The 20,516-nt window shown below is 44.5% G+C and overlaps 1 protein-coding gene across 1 annotated transcript in view; it reads right to left on the reverse strand.

Moving 5' to 3' along the window:
* The window catches only part of SYCP2L (synaptonemal complex protein 2 like), a 58,889-nt gene that overhangs the window by 26,475 nt on the left and 11,898 nt on the right, over positions 1-20,516 (reverse strand). The window contains exons 7-17 of the mRNA XM_084794651.1: positions 19,657-19,742; positions 19,458-19,546; positions 14,862-14,896; positions 13,725-13,867; positions 11,528-11,580; positions 10,688-10,733; positions 6,153-6,245; positions 5,986-6,046; positions 4,373-4,518; positions 2,158-2,236; positions 1,604-1,707 (exon numbers count right to left, since the gene is read on the reverse strand). Coding sequence (XP_084650777.1) covers positions 1,604-1,707; positions 2,158-2,236; positions 4,373-4,518; positions 5,986-6,046; positions 6,153-6,245; positions 10,688-10,733; positions 11,528-11,580; positions 13,725-13,867; positions 14,862-14,896; positions 19,458-19,546; positions 19,657-19,742 — 935 coding nt within the window. The remainder of the gene's footprint in view (positions 1-1,603; positions 1,708-2,157; positions 2,237-4,372; positions 4,519-5,985; positions 6,047-6,152; positions 6,246-10,687; positions 10,734-11,527; positions 11,581-13,724; positions 13,868-14,861; positions 14,897-19,457; positions 19,547-19,656; positions 19,743-20,516) is intronic.

Raw genomic sequence — 20,516 nt, forward strand, 5'->3', positions numbered from 1 at the left:
ATGCGTCCAGGAGTATCAGCACTAGGGACAAGGGTTCAACTTCCCAAGGTACCTAAACGGTGACATTGAAAGGTGACAATTTATGTCTGAAAGCCTCACCTCTGTCAGTGTAACATACAAATCCTGACACCATTATTGCTTCCACCTCTGTCCTATGTATTCACGTAGGGAAGCGAAGAGTGGGGTGAGTGCCTAGAGAGGCCGCGCAGGCGCTCTGTTATCTTGTTTGATTTTTAAACTTTCACATGAAACCACACGTGTGTGGTGTACCATGTAAGGTTCTGCTCCATGTCTGCATTACGAAAGTTCGATAAGTCAAGCTTATCACAAACATATGTACGTCCTCAAAACATTTATCATTTCCTTATAGTGAAAACATCCCAAATCTTTTCTCCCGGCATCATTATTACGCACAGTCAGCCTGCTGGGAAATAACGCACCAGCCCTTTTTGCCTCCACCAATCTAGAAGGGAGGACCCATTTTTAAATCCTAAGAAGGGCAGACCTAAGAGCTACATGTCACCTCCCGGGCTGGCTAGTTTTATGTCAACTCGACACACGCTAGAGTCATCTAAGAGGGAGAAAACCTCCATGGAGAACACTCCTCCATAAGATCACTGATTAGACCATTTTCCTAATTAGTGATTGATATGGAAGGGCCCAGCTCATCACGGGCAGAGTCCCCGCTGGGCTGGTGGTCCTGGGTTTTATAAGAAAACAGACTGATTAAATCAATCAGAGAAAGCCAGTAAGCAGCCCCCCTCCATGGCCTCTGCATCAGACCCTGCCTACAGGGCCCTGCCCTGACTTCCTTCAATGATGAAGAGAAGAAAAAAAAAATCTCTTTTCTCTCCAAGTTTCTTCAGTCATAGTGTTTCATCATAGCAATAAAAACCCTGACTGAGGGGGTGGGGTGACGTTATTAGAGGTGGCCTTGTTGGAGTAGGTGTGGTCTGGTTGAAGAAAGTGTGTCACTGCAGCGGTGGGCTTAGAGGTCTCCTATGGTCAAGCTACGCTCTTTATGGCACAGGTAGGTCTCCCATTGCCTGCGAATCAAGCTGTAAAACTCCCAGCTCCTTCTCCAGCACCATGTCTGCCTGGACACTGCTGTGCTTCCTGACAGGGTGATAATGGACTAAACCTCTAAAACTGTAAGCCAGCCCCAGTTAAACGTCTTCCTTTATAAGAGCTGCCTTGGTCAAGGCATCTTCTCACAGCAATAGAAACCCTAAGACAGATACCAAGCCACAAGAATAGGAGCCGGTGTGTCAGCATGTCCTCAGTTAGAGAAGGAAACCACATTTGACCCTGAGGTCCTTCCCTACATTACTTTGCAGGCAATTTCCTCTAGATCCCAATTGAGCAGACAAGACAGATGCCAGTCCAGGAAAGCATGTCATGAAAGAGACATGTTTAACAAACAGAGACTTCATCCATTCAGGTCATGAACGCAATCTCAAGGAGGAGACAAACATTATTGTCTGACAGCTGTTCATGAGAAAAATGGGCTAGTATTCAAGAAGAGGACAGACAAACATCCATCTGCTTGTCTATCCTGCTGGCCACAAATCCCAACTTTCTTTTCCCAGCTCCCTTTACTCACGGCAGGCTCCGACTGGACATTAAAGCAGCGAGTTATTAGGCAACGGTCAACTTCATCATCCATGACCCCTGGCAGGACTGTGGATTCTTCTGAATACTCTTTCTCTATATTCAGTAAGAAAGGAACACCACTACCACCAATAACAAAACGAAGAAACAAACAACCTCCCACCTCCCACCCGCCACCCCATCACCTCTATAAGCTGGTACTCTGTCCTTAACTTTCCGGGCAAGCACGGCTCCGGTACACCGCCACCTTGTGGTAAGAGGTGGTAGTGAGGTTGTGCCTCAAATCTCAAACCCAAAGCTAAGCACTTGAAATCCAAGTTCCACAAGGCAGGACCCTGAAGAGTCGCGCCTCCTGCCACCCCCAGCATCTGTTCTTCTTGGTCACTTCCAGCTCTCCCCAAGAGGGCATTAGCAGGTGGAGAAGGAGCACCAAGGCTGTGATTCTGCTACATGACCAGAGCAGGGTGTGCGGGACCTCTTCCAAGGCACACTCGTGCTTTGACAGGGAATTTCGACTCAGAATGCTGCCGCCGCCTCCCAGCATACCTGTTTCTTTTTTGAGGCTGCTAGGAATCTCACCATCTTCTTTTTCAAGGCCAGAGGAGACGTTTATCAAAATAGGCATCTGAAATGAAAGCCAAGGCTACATAAAATTTCAAAAAAATAAAATAAAATGGGGCTGGAGTGATGGCTCAGAGGTTAAGCGCACTGGCTGCGCTTCCAAAGATCCTGAGTTCAATTCCCAGCAACCACATGCTGGCTCACAACCATCTATAATGTGATCTGGTGCCCTCTACTGGCCTGCAGGTGTACATGCAGGCAGAATATTGTATACATAATAAATCTTTAAAAAAAAAAAAGTTTCAAAGCTTATCCCACAGCACTTTGATAAAGTAGGGGAGCTAAGTATTTGCTGTCTTCTTTTGCATGGTGCTCTCTTGCTCTCTGGCTTACAACCCTCCACACTCACCCCACCCCCAACCCCCACCTTCTAGGACCATCTATAGCTCCCTATTACTTTGTTTGTGGTCACACTCTCTTGAGGTGGCTCTTCAAATTCTGCATGTTAGAACCCGTATCCCCTTCGCAGTAGTTCTGAGAGCTGAGGCGTTTGAGAGGTAGGGCTCCAAGATCTGTGCCTCCCAGACTCGAGGCCTTCTTCAGAGGCTGAGCAGAGGAAGACACCTTCAAGGGTGACTCCAGCCTCTAGGGCCACGAGCTAAATAAACTGTTTCTTTATCAGTGGTCCAAATTGTTGATAACTTAGAAAATGGACCAAAGAGGAAGAGGCGGAGATAGAGGAGGAGGAAGAAGAGGAGGAAGGAGAAGAGGAAGAAGAAGAGGAAGAAGAGGAAGAGGAAGAAAAGGAGGAAGAAGAGGAGGAAGAAGAGGAAGAGGAGGGAGGAAGAAAGAAAGAAAGAAAGAAAGAAAGAAAGAAAGAAAGAAAACAAAAAAAACTATCCTCTGGTTCTTTTGGCTCCAGTTGTTCTAAGCAAGCTCTGAAGCGCCTTTGCTCCCTGCTTCCCTGGGGGATGTAAGCCTGCAGTGAGCATCCAGTCCTGTTCCTCCACTCTCCCCCTTTCCTTACTGGGGTTTCCTACTCCTGGAACTGTGGCTCCGCCCCTTGCGGACTCCAGTTCTCTGCACCAAAGCCATCCTACTCACTTTGAGGAGCGTGGAAATGTGCGTGGTTTTGGTGTGCCTAATAAGTAAAGGCAAACTTAGCACACCAGTCCAATTTGTCCTGTGACATTACAGAGGAGGCTTCTTTTTTTCTAAGTGGTTAGTACTCCTTCGTCTCACCCTCGTCCTCTTTGCATAATACCTTGAGAACTATATCTGCAGAGTGTGTTATCATCTATAAGATGCCTTAATATATAACTCAGCACAAAAGGAAACCAACCAAGACTCCCTCCCTCCGCTCCCTCCTTCCTCCGACCTTTTCACTCAGCCCATTTCTGTCTTCACTGGATATCCTTATGTACACATTTCTTTTTTTTTTTTTTTTTTGGTTTTTCGAGACAGGGTTTCTCTGTGTAGCCTTGACTGTCCTGGACTCACTTTGTAGTCCAGGCTGGCCTCGAACTCACAGCGATCCACCTGCCTCTGCCTCCCGAGTGCTGGGATTAAAGGCGTGCGCCACCACACCCGGCTATGTACACATTTCTTTGCCTTACCCACCGTCTATAATGAAAACCCTGTGTGTGCATAGGAAGAAGTGAGGTCAAGGGGGAAACTGCAGAATCCCGAGGTAGGTACAGAGCAAATCTATCAGAAAAGACCAGTACCAAGGTGGGGAAACTCCCACTGATTTCCCCTGGGGCCAGGAGGAAGAGTCAAGAAGACCTGCTGGCCTCCTAAGGGTGTGGTGAAGAAATAATATCTCAGGCAAGCTGCATACTGTCCACAGCAGATGCAACAAAGCATTTCAGAAAGAACTTTTGTGTCCTCCATACTTGAAGCAATGACACCAGGAGGAAGGCACATGGGGTAAGAGCCCAGAACGCTCAAGTCCTTCTGCTTGACCAAAGGGTACATCAAAGCCCAGCATGGAGACTGGGGATATATGAAAATACATTTTCAAATGATCAAAAGGAATGAAGCTGGGCATTGCTAGCACACGCTGTTAATCACAGCACTTTGGAGGCTGAGGCAAGTGTATCTCTGAGTTCAAGGCCAGCCTGATCTATAGAGAGAGTTCTAGGGCTAGAGGGAAAAAAGGCTATCTCAAAAGAGACCAGAGTGGGGGACGGGGCGCCACCTGTTTGTCTTCTCCCAAAGCTCGCACAGATGCTTGTGATATGCCAAGTTGCCTGTCAAAGTGGATTTCTATCGTCCTTGCTTCTCTCTTGCTGATAACAATTGGCTGTTTCAGGTAAGCGATGAACGTCTTCATCCTATCTTTTTCTAACAAAAAACAATGCACTTTACCGGGTGTACCTGTAACTAAAGCTTTTGTCAACTGTGCAGAATTTTCTGCGAAGAGAATATGAAGGCATATTAAGCAGAAATAACTCGGGAATTTTTATTTACACATGACTTAGAGGCCAATTATCTGAACCTTGCTTTATGGAGTAAGGAAAGACACGCCATCTTGTGCGACACCAGTACACGTTTTATTAAAAGAACTCTCGCTGTATAATAGGTATTCTAGTGTCAAATGTACTAAGCAAATTTCTCTCCTTCTTTCCTTCCTTCTCTCTCTCTTCCCCCCCCCCCATCTTACATAGGGCTAAAATTCAGTTTCGAATATGCCAGTATCCCTTTCAGTAGACACCACTTAAAGAGAAGAAAATGGAAGCACCTGTCAGGATGCTAGGTCTCAACAACAGCCCCTTCCATGGCACTATCATAGCAAATGAGCAGTCAGTCTCAAAACTGAAAATAAGTTGGATCAAAATTAAAATTCAATCTCCAGGGGGAAAGCCACAATAAGTACAAACTAGGAAGATGCTGGAATGAATAGGAAGGTCATGAGAGCAGGCAAAGCTAAGAGCCAAGTACATACCAAGGTTTAAAAGGGGGGAGGGAGGGGAGGAGGGAGGGAAACACACTGGTTTTCACCTGGGTTGTCCAAGATGGCTAATACAAACGTCCATGACCTGCCACTATAGCACCCACATCAGACGGTAAAGATTGAACACAGATTAGACATACAACAGCACAACCACCGTTATTATATTAATTACAATAGCTTTCTAAGAGCCAGTTAAATAGTGAGTTGAAACTGATCCACTCTTCGATTTAATGAGGCTAATATAGAAAGTTTCAAATGCTCCCTGGTTATCTAGTGGTCCGGATCCAGCACCCTCTCTCAAGCTGGGTTCAGTTCCCACTCAGGGAAGCAGGTCTCCTGGGTCTGGAGAGATGGCTCAAAGGTCAGGAGCTTATTCTATCCTTCCAAAGGACCCAAGTTCAGTTCCCAGCACCCACATCAGTTGGCTCACAAACACCCTTCGCTCCAGCTCCGAGAGATCCGACGCCCTCTTCTGGCCTCTGTGGACGTCCACACACATGCAGGTTTTTCTGGACACAGACAGACATGAACATATAAATAAAAACAACAAATAGGAGTCTGGAGGGATGGCTCGGCGGTTGGGAGCACTGAATGTTCTTCCAGAGGACCCGGGTTCGGTTCCCAGCACCCACATGGCGGCTCACAACTGTCAGTAATTCCAAAATCTGACACCCGTAGACATACAATGCACATAAAATAAAAATAAATAAATTTAAAAAAAACAAATAGTTTAAAAAGGAAAGAAAAGAAGGTCCCAAACAAGAGCACGTGATCAAAACCCACTCTAGAATTAACTATGGTATCATCAACAGAAGCAACTCTCCAGGCTCCATTGGAAGGTGCCCACCACGTCTTACCCACTACGGCGAACGTGGCCACTGCTTCCTTCAAAAGTTGCACTGGCTCCCACAGAGGACTCTTGAGGGGGAAAAATGGGTAAAAGTCATGAGTGCATAACCGTGTTTACACAGAGAACCCCTAACCGCCTAGCCCTGCTGCTGGGGAACGAGCCCCGGTTGGTTACCTCCGCATTATCTACGTAAAACGTCACGCTTTGGCTTCCTAGGTTGAAGTCAATCCAAAACTCCTCTAATTTTTCATCTGCTGGTTTTCTCATCTGTGGGAGAATTTCGGCAAAAGTTAAATACAGGAACCTCACTTCAAAGGGTCCAATTTAAATTACTAACAGCAACTAACTCACGCTCCTAGAACAGAAATGCCCGCAGCTCTTCCTGCCAAAATCCCGTGCTGAGTCTCATACTCCGAGCCATTTCCAGGAAGATCCTGTTGTCTCTAGCGTGTCTAATAGATACTTAAATGTGTCACATGACTCTGCCCACACAGTTGTGGGGGCGGGGACTTGTTCCGTGTTTAAACGGTAGCAAACCACACTGAATAGCAATGGAAACTTCTAGCAAAAGATATTGTGGCGATTTGGTGTGCAGCTTACCATCAGATTGCTTTTGCTTTTATCATTACAAAAGAAATGCATACGCATGGGGAAATCAAGGAATCCATCAATGCAAGAGTATTTACTGAGTCTTCTCTCTCCAACTTGTCCAGGGCGTCTGTCCAGAAGCTCCACAGCAGTACCCCTGACCCTCCCCAGAGGCTCTGTAGACAAATGTCAGGAGTCCAGGCTGAGCACTGCTCATGTGAAATACTTAGACCAGAGCGGATGATTTTGGACCATATGCATGTGCATAACAAGTAAGGGGACTTGGGGGAGGGACTTTTTTGCAACTGGCACTGATCTCCTAAGGGGACTTTATACAATTGTTTACATATACTTGTATTTGACCTGTGCCTTGCATGAAGACGGGGGTGGGGTATTTTATGTTTCTTTTACACCTTTTTCCTATGCGTTTACATGCACATGAGTGCATATCATGGGGTGGGTACCGAGGGCAGAGGACTGTTCACGCCTACCATGCATATCTCAGGGACTGAATGCAAGTCACTGGGCAACAAGCACCTCTATCCAGTGAGGCATCTCCATGGCCCATGGGGCTTTTTTCACCTTTGTGTGCACATGTGTTTATGTGTGTGTGTGGGGGGGGTGTAAATGTGCATATGTGTAGATATGCATGTATGCAGAAGCCAGTGGACAATCTTTAGGTATCGAACCTCAAGTACTGTCTATCTTTATATTCTTCATACAGGGCCTAGAAGTCGCTGAGTTCTATCTGGCTTGCCAAAGAGTCCAGGAATCCTCCTGTCTCCACCTCCCCAGCACTGAATTACACGTAGGGACTGCCACTCCTAGCTTTAAAAAAGAAAAAAAAAAAAGGTTATTTCTAAGGATAAACTTCAGTCTCTATGCGGGACTTTTATGACTAAGTTTTCGATCTTTCCATTTGGTATCATGGAGAACTCAGTGGTCCAGGGACTTTGGAGCATCTTAGACTTTTTGGCATCAGGATGTCCAAACAGCAGACTCACTATTCTATAACCCATTTTTCTGGTGAACAGGATTCTTTGGAAATTTTTCCTTTTTATCATCTAAGCCTACCACAGCGGCCACAGAGCTTAACAGACAATTTTACCCACAACATATGCCACTAAAAAGCCAATGCAAGGGCACGAGTATAAGAGTCCAAATTTAAGCAGATAAAATCTTGGAACCCCAGGTGAGAATTATGAAGCGGAGAATGAAATCCTCAGGCAAGGAGGAGAAAGAAGAGGAGGAGGAGAAGGAGGAGGAGGAGGTGGAGGAGGAAGAGGAGGTGGAGGAGGAAGAGGAGGTGGTGGTGGTGGAGGAGGAGGAGGAGGAGGACACTGACAAGCAAGCATCCATCCGTCAAATTCAGCTGTGGACAGAAGGAACTCTGGGTGTATTAGAAGCTGAAATGTGTCAATGGCCACGCAGGAGGAACAGCAAAACAGCTTTAGAACTTATATAGCACAGCCCACTGGTTAGAACAAGCATGACGGTGTGCTCCAAAGAGGCAGAGCTCTGAGAACTGCATGACCTAAGGACTCTATGCAGTGATGGAGCATGGCTCTGCACCACATGCCTCATAAGCTCTGACTTGTGTGGCTGGGCAGTATCACTGGCACTTACAATAAAAGTGCTTGATCTTTTTCAAGCATTGCTGCTGGAGCAGAGCAGTGATCCACCCACCCTTGGAAAGAGCCTGGAGGTGTAAACGTTACCAATGACTACCACCCTTAGAAAGAATTTGGGAAAATTAGACTAGAAAGCTTAGGTTAAGATGTTTTTGTTAGTGGCTCTGATGTAGAAAATCTTGGGGGAACAATTTGAAGTTCAGAAAAGTACACTCTTAACAGTTGAGCTAGGCACTTTGAGGTTAGGGAGGAAGACTAATAGCCCAGATTAGCACTGGCTGACTTGACTCTTTCCCTGAAGCCGGACTGGTTGCCAAGATGATGATTAATTTCCTATACCCACTTCTGTCCTCAGCTTCCTGATGTAATAAATATTGTTAATTAACAGATGTGGACCTTGAGGATTTAAAGTAGAAATGACTGGTTGATTTTTTTATATAAAAGTTTACATTTGTGATTCTTTTAAGATTTTTATAATAAGATTACTTATTAAGACAATTCTTTCTTTGTAACTGCAAATTGCAGCCTGCCGGGAAAGATAAACTGGCTGAAAAATTACCTTGCTTGCTTACACTTTGTTAATCTGTAACAAGTTGCTTAGTTACAAATGCATGTGCGTTCCTGGGGATTTTTTTTTCATATTTGTTTCTCACCCATAATATATGAAGCATTTGATCAAGTGAGGGTATTGAGGAACATGCTTTTCTTACGTATACCCATTATAATTGTTCCCTTAAAGAAAAATAGAATGTAAGCAAATTGTGACTTTTGTACTGTTTGAAAGATTTTGATGAGATATATAAGCTGTAGGAGCTTGCTTGTTGGAGTTTGCTCCATCCAGTCAATACATATATATGTATATGTGTATATGTTTATATATGTAAAGTCAGTTGGAGCTTGCTCTTTGAAGTTAGCTCTATCCACCCAATGTGTGAGTATGAGTGTGTGTGTGTGTGTGTGTGTGTAATTGTTAGAGCTTATCTTGCTTCATCTATCAAATGTGTGTGTGTGTGTGTGTGTATGCCTCTGTGCTACAAGCACTAGCTACAAGCAGTTCTGGCCCAGAGAATCAAGCTTTGTAGCCTCAGAAAAAAAAGTCTACTGACTCTGCCCACTGCCTCAGTCTACCCTGAACTGTTGAAGCTGGTCTTCAGCAGAAGCTGTGAATGGGTCTCTGAACCCGTGACAAAGAAACGATTGATGAAGACATTCAAGAAGTCTCAGCTGCCTTGATTCTAGGTAGCTTCGTGTATTTCACCTGGAAATTATGGTGCTCTTGGTTGGAGCCTTTTTTTTTTTTTTTACACAAAGAGCCTTGTTCTTCTAGAGCCCAAAGAATATGGGGGAGGAAACTAGGTAGCCTTAGATTCCAAAGGATATGGCAGAATGGGAGCTAGAAAGCCTCTCTGGTGTCATCGTGTCTGAGCTACAATGGTACATAGTTCAGACAGAGAGCTTGTACCAATGTGCCTTGTGCTATAGAGCACAAAGTGCAGAGAAAGGAAAGAGAAAAAAAGTGTCAACTAGAAGGAGAAAATTAAGAGAATGTGACTCTCAGCCTTCTGGTTCTACATCTACAATGTTCCCTGTGAGCAGTAAGTGCAACAAAGGTCTGCCACTCACAGAGCCTGGCCTCTGGCATCCTTTCTCCCAGCACAACCACAGCCCTTAAAGAGCTTTCTGAAAATGCACCCTCGTTATGACATGATCTGATTGGTTTGAAGGTGAGGTCACTAAGAGAAGCTAGCATCCCTTTTAAAGCAGCTCCTCTGTTTGCCCAGTTAGGAGTGACACCCAGGGTTATTCTGGCCTCTACATGTATGCACATGCACACACACACACACACACACACACACACACACACACACACACACACACACGGTAAATGGCCCCTTCGAGTACTGACAGCAGACGTCTAACCTAACTGTATAAACCTAATAGGCAGATTTGGGCATAGGGGTCCCGCTCAAACTAAGGCACCAGCCAAGGACAATACAGGCGGTAAACCTTAAACCCCTACCCAGATCTAGCCAATGGACAGAACACTCTCCACAGTAGAGTGGAGAGTGGGATATTACTTTCTCACATACTCTGGTGCCTCACCTTTGACCATGTCCCCTGGAGGGGGAGGCCTGGTGGCACTCAGAGGAAGGACAGCAGGTTACCAAGAGGAGACTTGATACCCTATGAACATATACAGGGGGAGGAAATCCCCCTCAGGAACAGTCATAGGGGAGGGGAGTAAGGGGAAAATGGGAGGGAGGGAAGAACGGGAGGATACAAGGGAGGGGATAACCATTGAGATGTAACAAGAATAAATTAATAAAAGAAAAAAAAAGAAAAAAAAACCTAATAGTGTTTAATTTTACACCATCCTTATGACTCCTGAGAGATGGGGCGGGGGGCGAGGGAGGGAATGGGGGTGGGGAGAGAAAGGCAGGGAGGGAGGGAGGGAGAGAGGGAGGGAGGCAGGCAGGCAGGCAGACCTACCTCCTGAGCATCGGCAAAAGCAGCCAGGCATGGAAATGAGTAGACCCTGAAAAACATCTCACAATTAAAAAATCAATCGAAACAAGCTGCATATATCTCATAATGAGTTTTCACAACCATGGCACACTAGGAAGTCTCCTATACACAGGATACATGAGGGCTTCAACTCTGCAAATACAGATACACTGTGGGGGAGGTATCACCTCTCCAGCAGGCAGTTTATAAGTCAGGGTTATTAACACTCATTTCAGAAAAATTACTTGGTCCATTCCTAAAGAACAGAGCACATTTAGCAAATACTTTCTCATCAATGACCTGCCTATTCGAGATATGCCTACCCTCCGGCACCTTTAGTCTTTTCAAAATTACTCTTAAAGAAATCTGGGAACTCTCAGGATTGGCGAGGTGCCTCCATGGTGGAGAGCACCAGCTGCTCTTGCAGAGGACCTGGGTTCAGTTCCCAACACCCACATGGTAGCTCACAACTGTCTAGAACTCCAGGTCCAGGAGATTCGATGCCTCCTGGGCACATATCTGGTATACTTACACACAGGGGAAACACTCAGACACACAAACTAAGTAAATATGAAAAGAAAAACAGAACAAAACAAAAACCACCTGCTTCAGCCTCCCATGTGCTAGGGTTACAGGTGTGAGCCAGCATACCAGGCTCTCCCTAGATTTCCAATCAATTAACCACTTGGTTCTATCAATAAAATGATAGAGCCTGCATGTTCCTGTATACTCTTAAAATTAAAAAGATCCTAGATATTCTTTTAAAATATTAGACAATATCAGATTATAACTACCCAATAAAATAATCTCAAATATACCAGTTACCTGCTCTGGTCACCGAGCCTGTTATTCAGGAAATTGAGAAACTGCCGACAGTCCTAAAACAAGCAACACAAGTCTTAGCTTTGGTGCGCACTGTCCTGACTACCTTCCTAGCCAATCCTAAATCTCCACAAGGATGCACACTGCCTTATGTTAGCAATGGTTCGTGCCCAAGGAGAAGGCTATAGGCATGCCGGTTCCTGGTACCCTCAGTACTGGCTACTCAGCTGAAGAATACTTAGGGCTCAAAAGTCAAATGCAGGATGGATTCATTTTAACAAAACAAAAGCACAACAACAGTAGATTCCCTGGTAACTTAGAGTCTAGTATTTGACTAACCCACCTAGCACACATCTCCCTAACGTCTGCCCCGCACAAACCATGTACGCTAAGAGACGATTTTAGAAACAAGATAGTCTATTTTCATTATCTGCAGAAGCAGATGAGGAGTGTCTGGCTGCCCGCATCATCCTGGGCACTCTGGGTCTCTCTCAATGAATTATCCTTGTGCTAGCTAATTTTATATCACGTTGATACAAGCTGGAGTCCTCTTAGATAAGGGAACCTCAATTGGGAAATTGCCTCAAAAATCCAGTTTGACTCCTGGCTTGGTTCCTTCTTTAAAAAAAAAAAAAAAAAGTATTCATCTTCCCACGTAGTTTGTAGTCAAGCCTGCAGGGCATTTTCTTACCTAGCAATTGATGTGGGAGGACCCAGCCCATGTTGGGTGCTGCTACTCCTGGGCGGGTGGTAATAGGTACTGTAAGAAGATAGGCTGAGTAAGCCAAGAGGAGCAAGCCAGTAAGCAGCACCCCTCCGTGGCCTCTGCACCAGCTCCTGCCTCAAGTTCATGCCCTGTTTGAGTTCCTGCCTTGGCTCCCATCAGTGAGCTCCCATTTAGGAGATATAAGGCAAACAAACCCTTTCTTTCTTGCCCAAGTTTCTCCTGGTCATGGCGTTTCATTGCAGCAATAGGAACCCTAACTAAGACGCTCTTCATTTTAAGGTAGCATGTATTCCCATTCTTTCAGATGAAACACTAAGACTTCATCAGTTCACGGTCTTGTCTAAATTTACTCAAACATGAACTAAGTCTGGCAGGCGGGACTCTAACTTGAGGTAAAATTAAAAACCAAAAGCCCCTGGAGTCTTAGAATATACTTTATCCCCGCTAAGCATTTTCTGTGCATATGCAGGCCCTGGAGCCTGAGACACACAACATAAAGGTTCAAATTTAGTACAGTGTGATCACAGAATAATCCTGATTACACAATAGTTTTGATTAGAAGGCTTCATTAAAATGAACACTTAATATGAATTCTACCTCTTTCTGAGACTCTAACCCTGATTTAAAGATGTTTGGAAAAGAATAAAGAAAATGCATTAGTGATTGTAGGAGGAAGGCAGAAACAGACCAAAGCCAAAGGCTACTTTTATGCTTCTTGCGAACAATCACAGGAAGCTAAGAGTGCAAAAAGTAAACAAACAACAAACCAACTGCTGCAAAACCTCTGTCCCTACAAACTACAGCAGCTGGACAGCACACGGCACAGTCACTCTATGGTCCTCACCACTAGCATGCAAATGTCATTGCCAGCCATTTGCACATGGTCACAGAGTCTCTCTTAAGGGCTCAAATTTGTTTCTTTATTTTCTACTTGTATTCCCTACTCTTTGAGGGCTGTTCAAAGTCTCTACTTCCTTCTAAATATTCCCCTTGCCTGAATCCATCAAATTCACAATTCATCTCCTGGGTCGACTCTCTCTAAAGAGCCCTACATGTATCTCCTCAGGTGTCCCCTGGATATGTTATTTATGCCACCTTCAAATTCTTTCACTGATAAGGGTAAACAGACAGTTAAGGGCTGCAATCTGAACATATTTTAAACAGTGAGGGACTGGAGAGATGGCTTAGCAGTTAGGAACACACTCTGCTTTTGCAGAGCATCTGTGTGTGGCTCCCAGCACCTATGCCAGGCAGCTCACAACAGCCCATAATTCCAGATGCAGGGAACACAGCACCATCTCCTGGCTTCCAACAGCACTTGTACTCACACACATGTCCCTTCTTACACACGCACATATAATGAAAAACAGTTATTCATCTTTAAGAAAATTAAGCCTTCTGCTGAGCCTAAAAAGCCCAGGTTCTGAGAGGACCCTCACTGGATCTGACTGAGCAGGTGCCTAGAATTCTCACCGTCTCAAAATCTCGATTCTTAATGTCCTTGAAAGCTTCAGCCAGGACAGCATCGCCAAACCACTGAGCGGCAAGTTCATCCCTCTGAGTTCTGACCGCCATTCTACACAGCGCCTCCGACAGAGCAACCTGCTGGCTGTAATCTGGAGAGTCAAACCAGCAGACATAGGTCAATTCCAGACACTAAGCAACAGAAAGCAAGACATTCTAAAGTCAGCATTTGATCTAGGGCTAAGTAAGTCACTTGGTGAAATGCAACAAGATGCATTCAGAGTCATTAATACCATCTAAAGAATACTTAATAATTGCCAGGGGAAGTCCCATTGTAGCTCAAGATTGACTCAAATTCATTACATAGCCGAGGACGGCCATTAACTCCTGATTTTTCTCCCTTCATCTCTCAAGTGCTGGAGTATAGACATATGTCACCACCCCTCATTTAGGAGAGGTCGGGCTCAAACCCAGGGCTTTTTTCATGTTGGCAAGCACTCTACCAGCCACCGCCCAAACCTTGAGTAATTGTAAAGGCAAAAAGAGGGGTGTAGGGCTGAAGAAATGGCTCAGTGGATAAGAGGTCTTGAATTCAATTCCCAGCAACCACATGGTGGCTCCCAACTATCTATAATGTGATCTGATACCCTTGTCTGGCATGCAGGTGTTCATGTGGATAAAGCACTCATATACATTAAATAAATAAATATTTTTTTAAAAGAGGGGTATAATCAGATGGACCAACAAGGTAGTAGTCATAGGATGTTTTTAAATCTATTAAAACAATCATGTGATTATTATGCAGATAAAAAAAAACAAAGATTATGTTTGGGAATGAAGAGATATCTGAGGCAAAGACAGGAAACAGGAGCATGCGTACAGGGGCATAGAGGCCTGTATCTGTGACTCTGATGTGTTTTACTTAAAAGAATTTTAACTGAAGCACATGTAGTGATATATTAAGATGTGATAAAACTGGCCAATAGGTACCCATTAACTACTATGCCTTTTAGCAGGCCAGAACCTCTCAGAAGCAAAAATCTTAATTTCCTAACTCTAAATAAAATATAACATATTCCTCATACTTCCCCATATATCTCCTAGTGTCCAACATTCTAAGCATTTAAAATTCAAAATATTTCTTACCACCCACGGTCAAGATCGTCCTTGCCAATTCTTTCCTGAAACATTTACATAATTATATTTTACTGAGATGAACACCAAGAGGTAAAGCATTATTAAGTTAATAAGTTTAAAACCAAGATACATATTTTAAAATCAGCATCAGAACTCTCACAATGTGCATATATACCATTCAATAAAAATTTTCTTCAGGTTTATATATTGATGACTGATATATATTTTTGTGTGTTTTTAATCTTTTATTTTACATGCATTGGTGTTTTGCCTATACGCACGTCTATGAGAGGGTGTCAGATACCCTTGAACTGGAGTTACAGACACCGAAGTCCCATGTGGGTGCTGGGAATTGAACACAAGTCCTCTGGAAGGACAGGCAGAGCTCTGAATAACAGAGCCATTTCCCTAGCCACCCCCACCATGAATTTTTGGGGTTGTTTGTTTGTTTGTTTTTTCCTCAAGCCAGGATTTCCCTATGTAGGCCTCGCTGCCCTAGAATTCACTTTGTAGACCAGGCTGGCCTTGAACTCAAAGATCTGCCTGCCTCTGCCTCCTGAGTGCTGGGAATAAAGGCGTGTGACACCCCTGCCTGGCCTGATGTGCATTTTAAAGAAGCCAGGAGTTACAGATTTTTGAGGTTCCACCTTCCCTTTTGTGAACTGAACTTAGCTTCCTGAAATCTGGGGGCCCATCGGATGATCTGTTTCCAAGTGTCCGATTTCTTAGGGTTTCCTGGAGCTTTGGTAGGGAGATCCCCCCCCCCAAAACACAGGGTCTTACCGTAGCTCAGGGTAACCTTGAACTCACAGCAATCCTGCTGCCTCAGCCTCTACAGGCATGAGCCACATCTAATTGTTCTCTTTTTACCAATCACCAGCCCATCAGAGTACGCACAGTCCTGTGACTCTCCTACCCCAAGATTAATGCACTCTTCAACTGACAAGCTTAATTGAAAAACATAATGAACGTCAGCTATCACATTTTAGCACACTGTTACACTGTGCTCTTAGAGTCTTCTCTGGCTGATACCCACCCTTTCTAGTGTGTTCACCAAATACTAAAACACAAGCTGTTTATTTTTCCTTAATGTCTGCAAACCACTGTGTGTGGCGGGCGGGGGTTGCGGAGGTGGGTATGGGTGCGAGGCCAAGGCTCAGATCTGAGGCAGATGCCTCATTCAGCCACATTCATAGCCCTTAATGGTTTTGAGACCATTTCACTAATGTAAGCCAAGCTGGCCTTCACATAATGATCTTTGTCTTGGCCTCCTGAGTGACTGGGGTGGCAGAGGTACACCACCACACTTGCCAGAAATCTCTTACTTTAGAGACTATTTAAAGGAGTCTTGTGGGCTGGGGGGAAGATAGCTTAAGCCGTAAAGAGGATAGCTCACAAACCATGAGGACCTGAGTTCTAGCTACAGAAGCCACATCAGAAAGCCAGGCATCCGTGTCCTCCTCCAAGGTCTACCCCGGCAAGTTCCCACCCACTACCACATACTTTTCCTGAAACTCAACCTATCTAGCTAGGGTCCCAGAGCCAGTGACCCGGCCTAGTCTGGCCACTCCACCCAAGCCTGAACAGCAGCCAACCTCTAGGCTTCCACAGGGTCCTACATTCCCAGCCGCGCCTAGTCCTACCGTCTCCTCCAGCTCCTCAGCCAACTCTAGACTCCCACTAGGACCCGCCCTACCTGCATCCACCCACACAAGACCCTTTTCCCTGCCTCCATCACTCCACTCCATACCTAAACTTACTATGTCCTCTATCAGGGTCTAGCTTGGTGAGTATCCATAACCTCTCCATCCATGCCTTTTCCACAATCTACCAGGGTTAGCCTGGGTCCTACAACCCACAAGCCTAGTCTTGCCTTGCCTGCCTTCCTTACAGAAAAGCTCTAGGCTTGGGCTAGTAGCCTTGCTACCAATCTGTCAAACCACAGGGCTCTTCCATGTCATATCCAACATTTCCACTCAGATATCTCCCCTGCCCCACCCTGGGCCTGGAATAAGCCAATTCTAATCTGAACCACCCCCACAGCCCTGCTCCCACACCTCTTCTCCTCCAACCTGCCCCATCCATAATAAACTCAGAAATAGATGATTCCACATGCCCAAATCTCATCAACAATATGAAAGATCAAGTCAGTATCTTCTCTCCAAAACCTAGAAATGCTTCCCAATGAGAATTGCTAGATGAAATCCAGGACACAGAAATTGAAAGAAAAGAATCATAAACTGCCTCAAAGAAATCAAGGAGTTTAAAGAAGACACAAAGAAACAAGAGAGAAAGAATTTAAGGAGAATAAACGCCCGAGCAATACCCAAGAAGACACAGACACAAGGCTGACAGAAATGATGAAGACAATCAAGACTTAACACAATTCAGTCAGGAGATAGGAGCACTGAAGAGGACTCAAGCTGAAATGAAAATGGAATTGACAAAACCCAACAGCCCCAGCAGAAAACACAAAGGAAGGTCTCACAAGTAGAATGAATCAAGCAGAAGAAAGAATATTGGGTCTTAAAGATAAAAGAGAGGACACAGACCAAATAAGCAAGGAGCATGAACTTTTTTTTAAACACAGGAAAGTATCACACAGGAAATGTGGAACACTATGGGGAAAAAAAGCTTTCAAATTATAGACATCGAGGAAAGAGAATCCCAAATCATCAGCATAGACCAGATCTTTAACAAAATCATAAAACTTCCCTAAACTAAGGAAAGGCATTCATACTGGTACAAGAAGCAGCACACGGCACAGAGAATAGACAGGACCAGAAAAGAAAATCCCCACAGCACATCATAATAAAAACACAAAGTATACATAACAAGGTCTATTAAAAGCTGCAAGAGGAAAAAAAATACAAGTCCCACATAAAAGGAAATCCATCAGAATAACAGCTGATGTCCCACTGCAAACTGTGAGATCCAGAAGAGCAATGCATTCCAAGTCCTAAAAGACGATGGCCAACCTAAAATAATATTCACACAGCAGGGTTGGAGAGATGGCTCAGCGGTTAAGAGCACTGACTGCTCTTCCAGAGGTCCTGAGTTCAATTCCCAGCAACCACATGGTGGCTCATAACCATCTATAATATCATCTGATGCCCTCTTCTGGCCTGCACATGTACATGCAAGCAGAGCACTGTGTATATAATAGTAAATAAATAAATCTTTAAAAAAAATATTCACACAGCAAAACTGTCGTGACTGAAGGAGAAGTACCCAATAAAATATTTGCAAAGAGTATACAAACATACATCAAAAAGATTATACACCGCGACCAGGCTGGCTCTGTCATGGAAATGCCATGATGCTTCAACAACCGAGGGGCCACTGTAGCCAGGGTCTGTGACTTTGTGGGTTCCTTACTCCCTTCTGCCTCCCAATACTAAGCAGGAAAGAAAGAAGGATAGAGAGGCAAGGGAGTGCTGTTATCGTCAGACTACTTCCTGCTGAGTAGGGGTGTCCAGTTCCTTGGGGCAAGTTTGCTCTTTGCAGTCAGGATACTCAATTTCTTCTTCTCATCTCTTAGTGCACAACCACTTGACAAACCGTAACAACAGCGACCAGCAACAGGAGCAGCAGCAGCCACTGCAGCCCCTCTTGAGGCTCTAGCATTTATATACCCGCTCAAAAGTCCCCAGAATTCCAAACGCCCAAACTATCTGCAGGAGGCAAATTGTGCCCCTGCTAGAGCACGAGGCAAATCATAGTCAGCTGCTGTGGACAATCTGAAGCAGCCCCATATCCCATGCTTGTGATTAAAACAAAAACATGTTTCCATAACTCAACTAGGTTTTTGTTTTTTTTTTAAGAAACCAAAATTTCTCACTATAGCCACAGTCTCTTAAGAATAGTGATTTTTCCCAGTGGAGTCTGGATTCCCTTTTTTAATGAGTAACTCAGTCAAAGTCACACCACTCATACTGCACAATGAACAACAGCAAGTCCCTGCTCAGCAGGAAGTGCTTGTAGGCTCTACAGAATGCTCTCTCCTGATGGCATACCACAGGAAGGGTCACTGTCACCAAGATGCGTGCCTTGCTGTCTAGCCATCCTCATAGACATGTGTTTATGTCTAAATTTCAAAACAGGTGCATGTTTGCAACTCACTTCATCTTGTATTAAAACCTCTTCTTCAAATGTCACATTCAAAGCTCTGCGTAAAACTTTATCTCTGCATCTTCAAATGCAACATTTTAAGATCTACATGGCCACAACTGGGCCAGTAAAATGAGGGTGTGTGTGTGTGTGTGTGTGTGTGTGTGTGTGTGTGTGTGCGCGCGCCTCTTGGCATCCTCCCACAAGTCAACACCAGAGTTCACCTTTACATAATCAGTCAGCTGAGAGAACATTGTGACCCACAATTTCAATGCAAAAGACAAAACAAAAACAACAAACAAACAAAACAACCCTACACTGTTAAGAGCAGAGCCTGGCAAAGTCTATCCTCAGTCTTTAGTCCTTCCCAGACTGATACTCTGAACTCACAAGCCACACACTGAAGGATGGAATGAAGTAGGCAGGTGATCAGGGCACAACGAACAGCACAGAGATGTGGGGCTTACACCATCACCTGAGTGTGAGTTAACTTACATAAGACGGTGCACGCCTTCTCTTGAAGACAGCTTCCTTCTCTCTTCCCGGGGTGCAGCATCCAAAATGCAGTTCAAAGTCCTCAGAGCCTGCTCAGAATTGGAATGAGGATTCATGGCAGAGACAAAATGAAAACTCATGCACGCCTTCTCTGAGTTTTCCAGAGCAACTGGTAGCTTACTGCGTGGTTACAACTCACCTCCTGTTGAGTGGAGAGCTTTGTGCTGCCTTCTGCCGCCAGGAATCCTAAACTAAAGATGAAGGAATCCAGCATCTGGATTGTCCCTGAAAATGCAATTGTAAAAGCAGCATACGGATGCTGGAAAGAGCCCGAATTGACCCCTATACAGCAGAAAGCAGTGCAAGCTGGGAGTAGCACACAGCGTGGGAATGACAGTGCAGACAAGGAGCAGGTCACAGCCGCCTTCAAGTCGCAGGAGCCCCAGGCTACAAGATACTTGTTTTCATAAATATCCAGAAAGGACTATAACAGCAGCCTTTGCAAAGTGTGCATAGCTTCCCTGTCACTGCTGTAACCTGAGCAAACCCACTTTGTCCACAATGGGCAATATTCTAAGTACAGACACATGGGCTGAACTGTTTACATTGTTGATATTAATATGTATTATATAATAACATAAATATTATATGTAATATACAAATAAAAATGCCATGAAGTCTTTAGCAGGGAAGCAGATACTTTCAAATAAATCAGCCTTCATTACTACAACACAAAAACTTGCATCTATTTATACATAAGAAAAAAAACAAGGCTGTGAAATACTCTGTTATACATAACTAAATGAGCTACCTTTTACAGTTAGGTTTGTAGACTTATAATAAGTTAGTAAGTGGAAACAGTAGTGTACATCACAGAAAAGGAATACCAGGGTCAGAGTATAATTTTGATAGGTTCAGATGCATCATCTCAATATGCAAATTATTTATCACAAAGTATATACTTTTACCCCAGTATAACCCATACAGTCGTAGGAAACCAAACAAGAAGGTTAAACGTGCTGTCTTCAGTTCAGACAGGCCACACTAGCACAGCTAAAT

This window comes from Acomys minous, assembly GCF_964271855.1.
Source record: "Acomys minous genome assembly, chromosome: 9".
NCBI lineage: Eukaryota > Metazoa > Chordata > Mammalia > Rodentia > Muridae > Acomys > Acomys minous.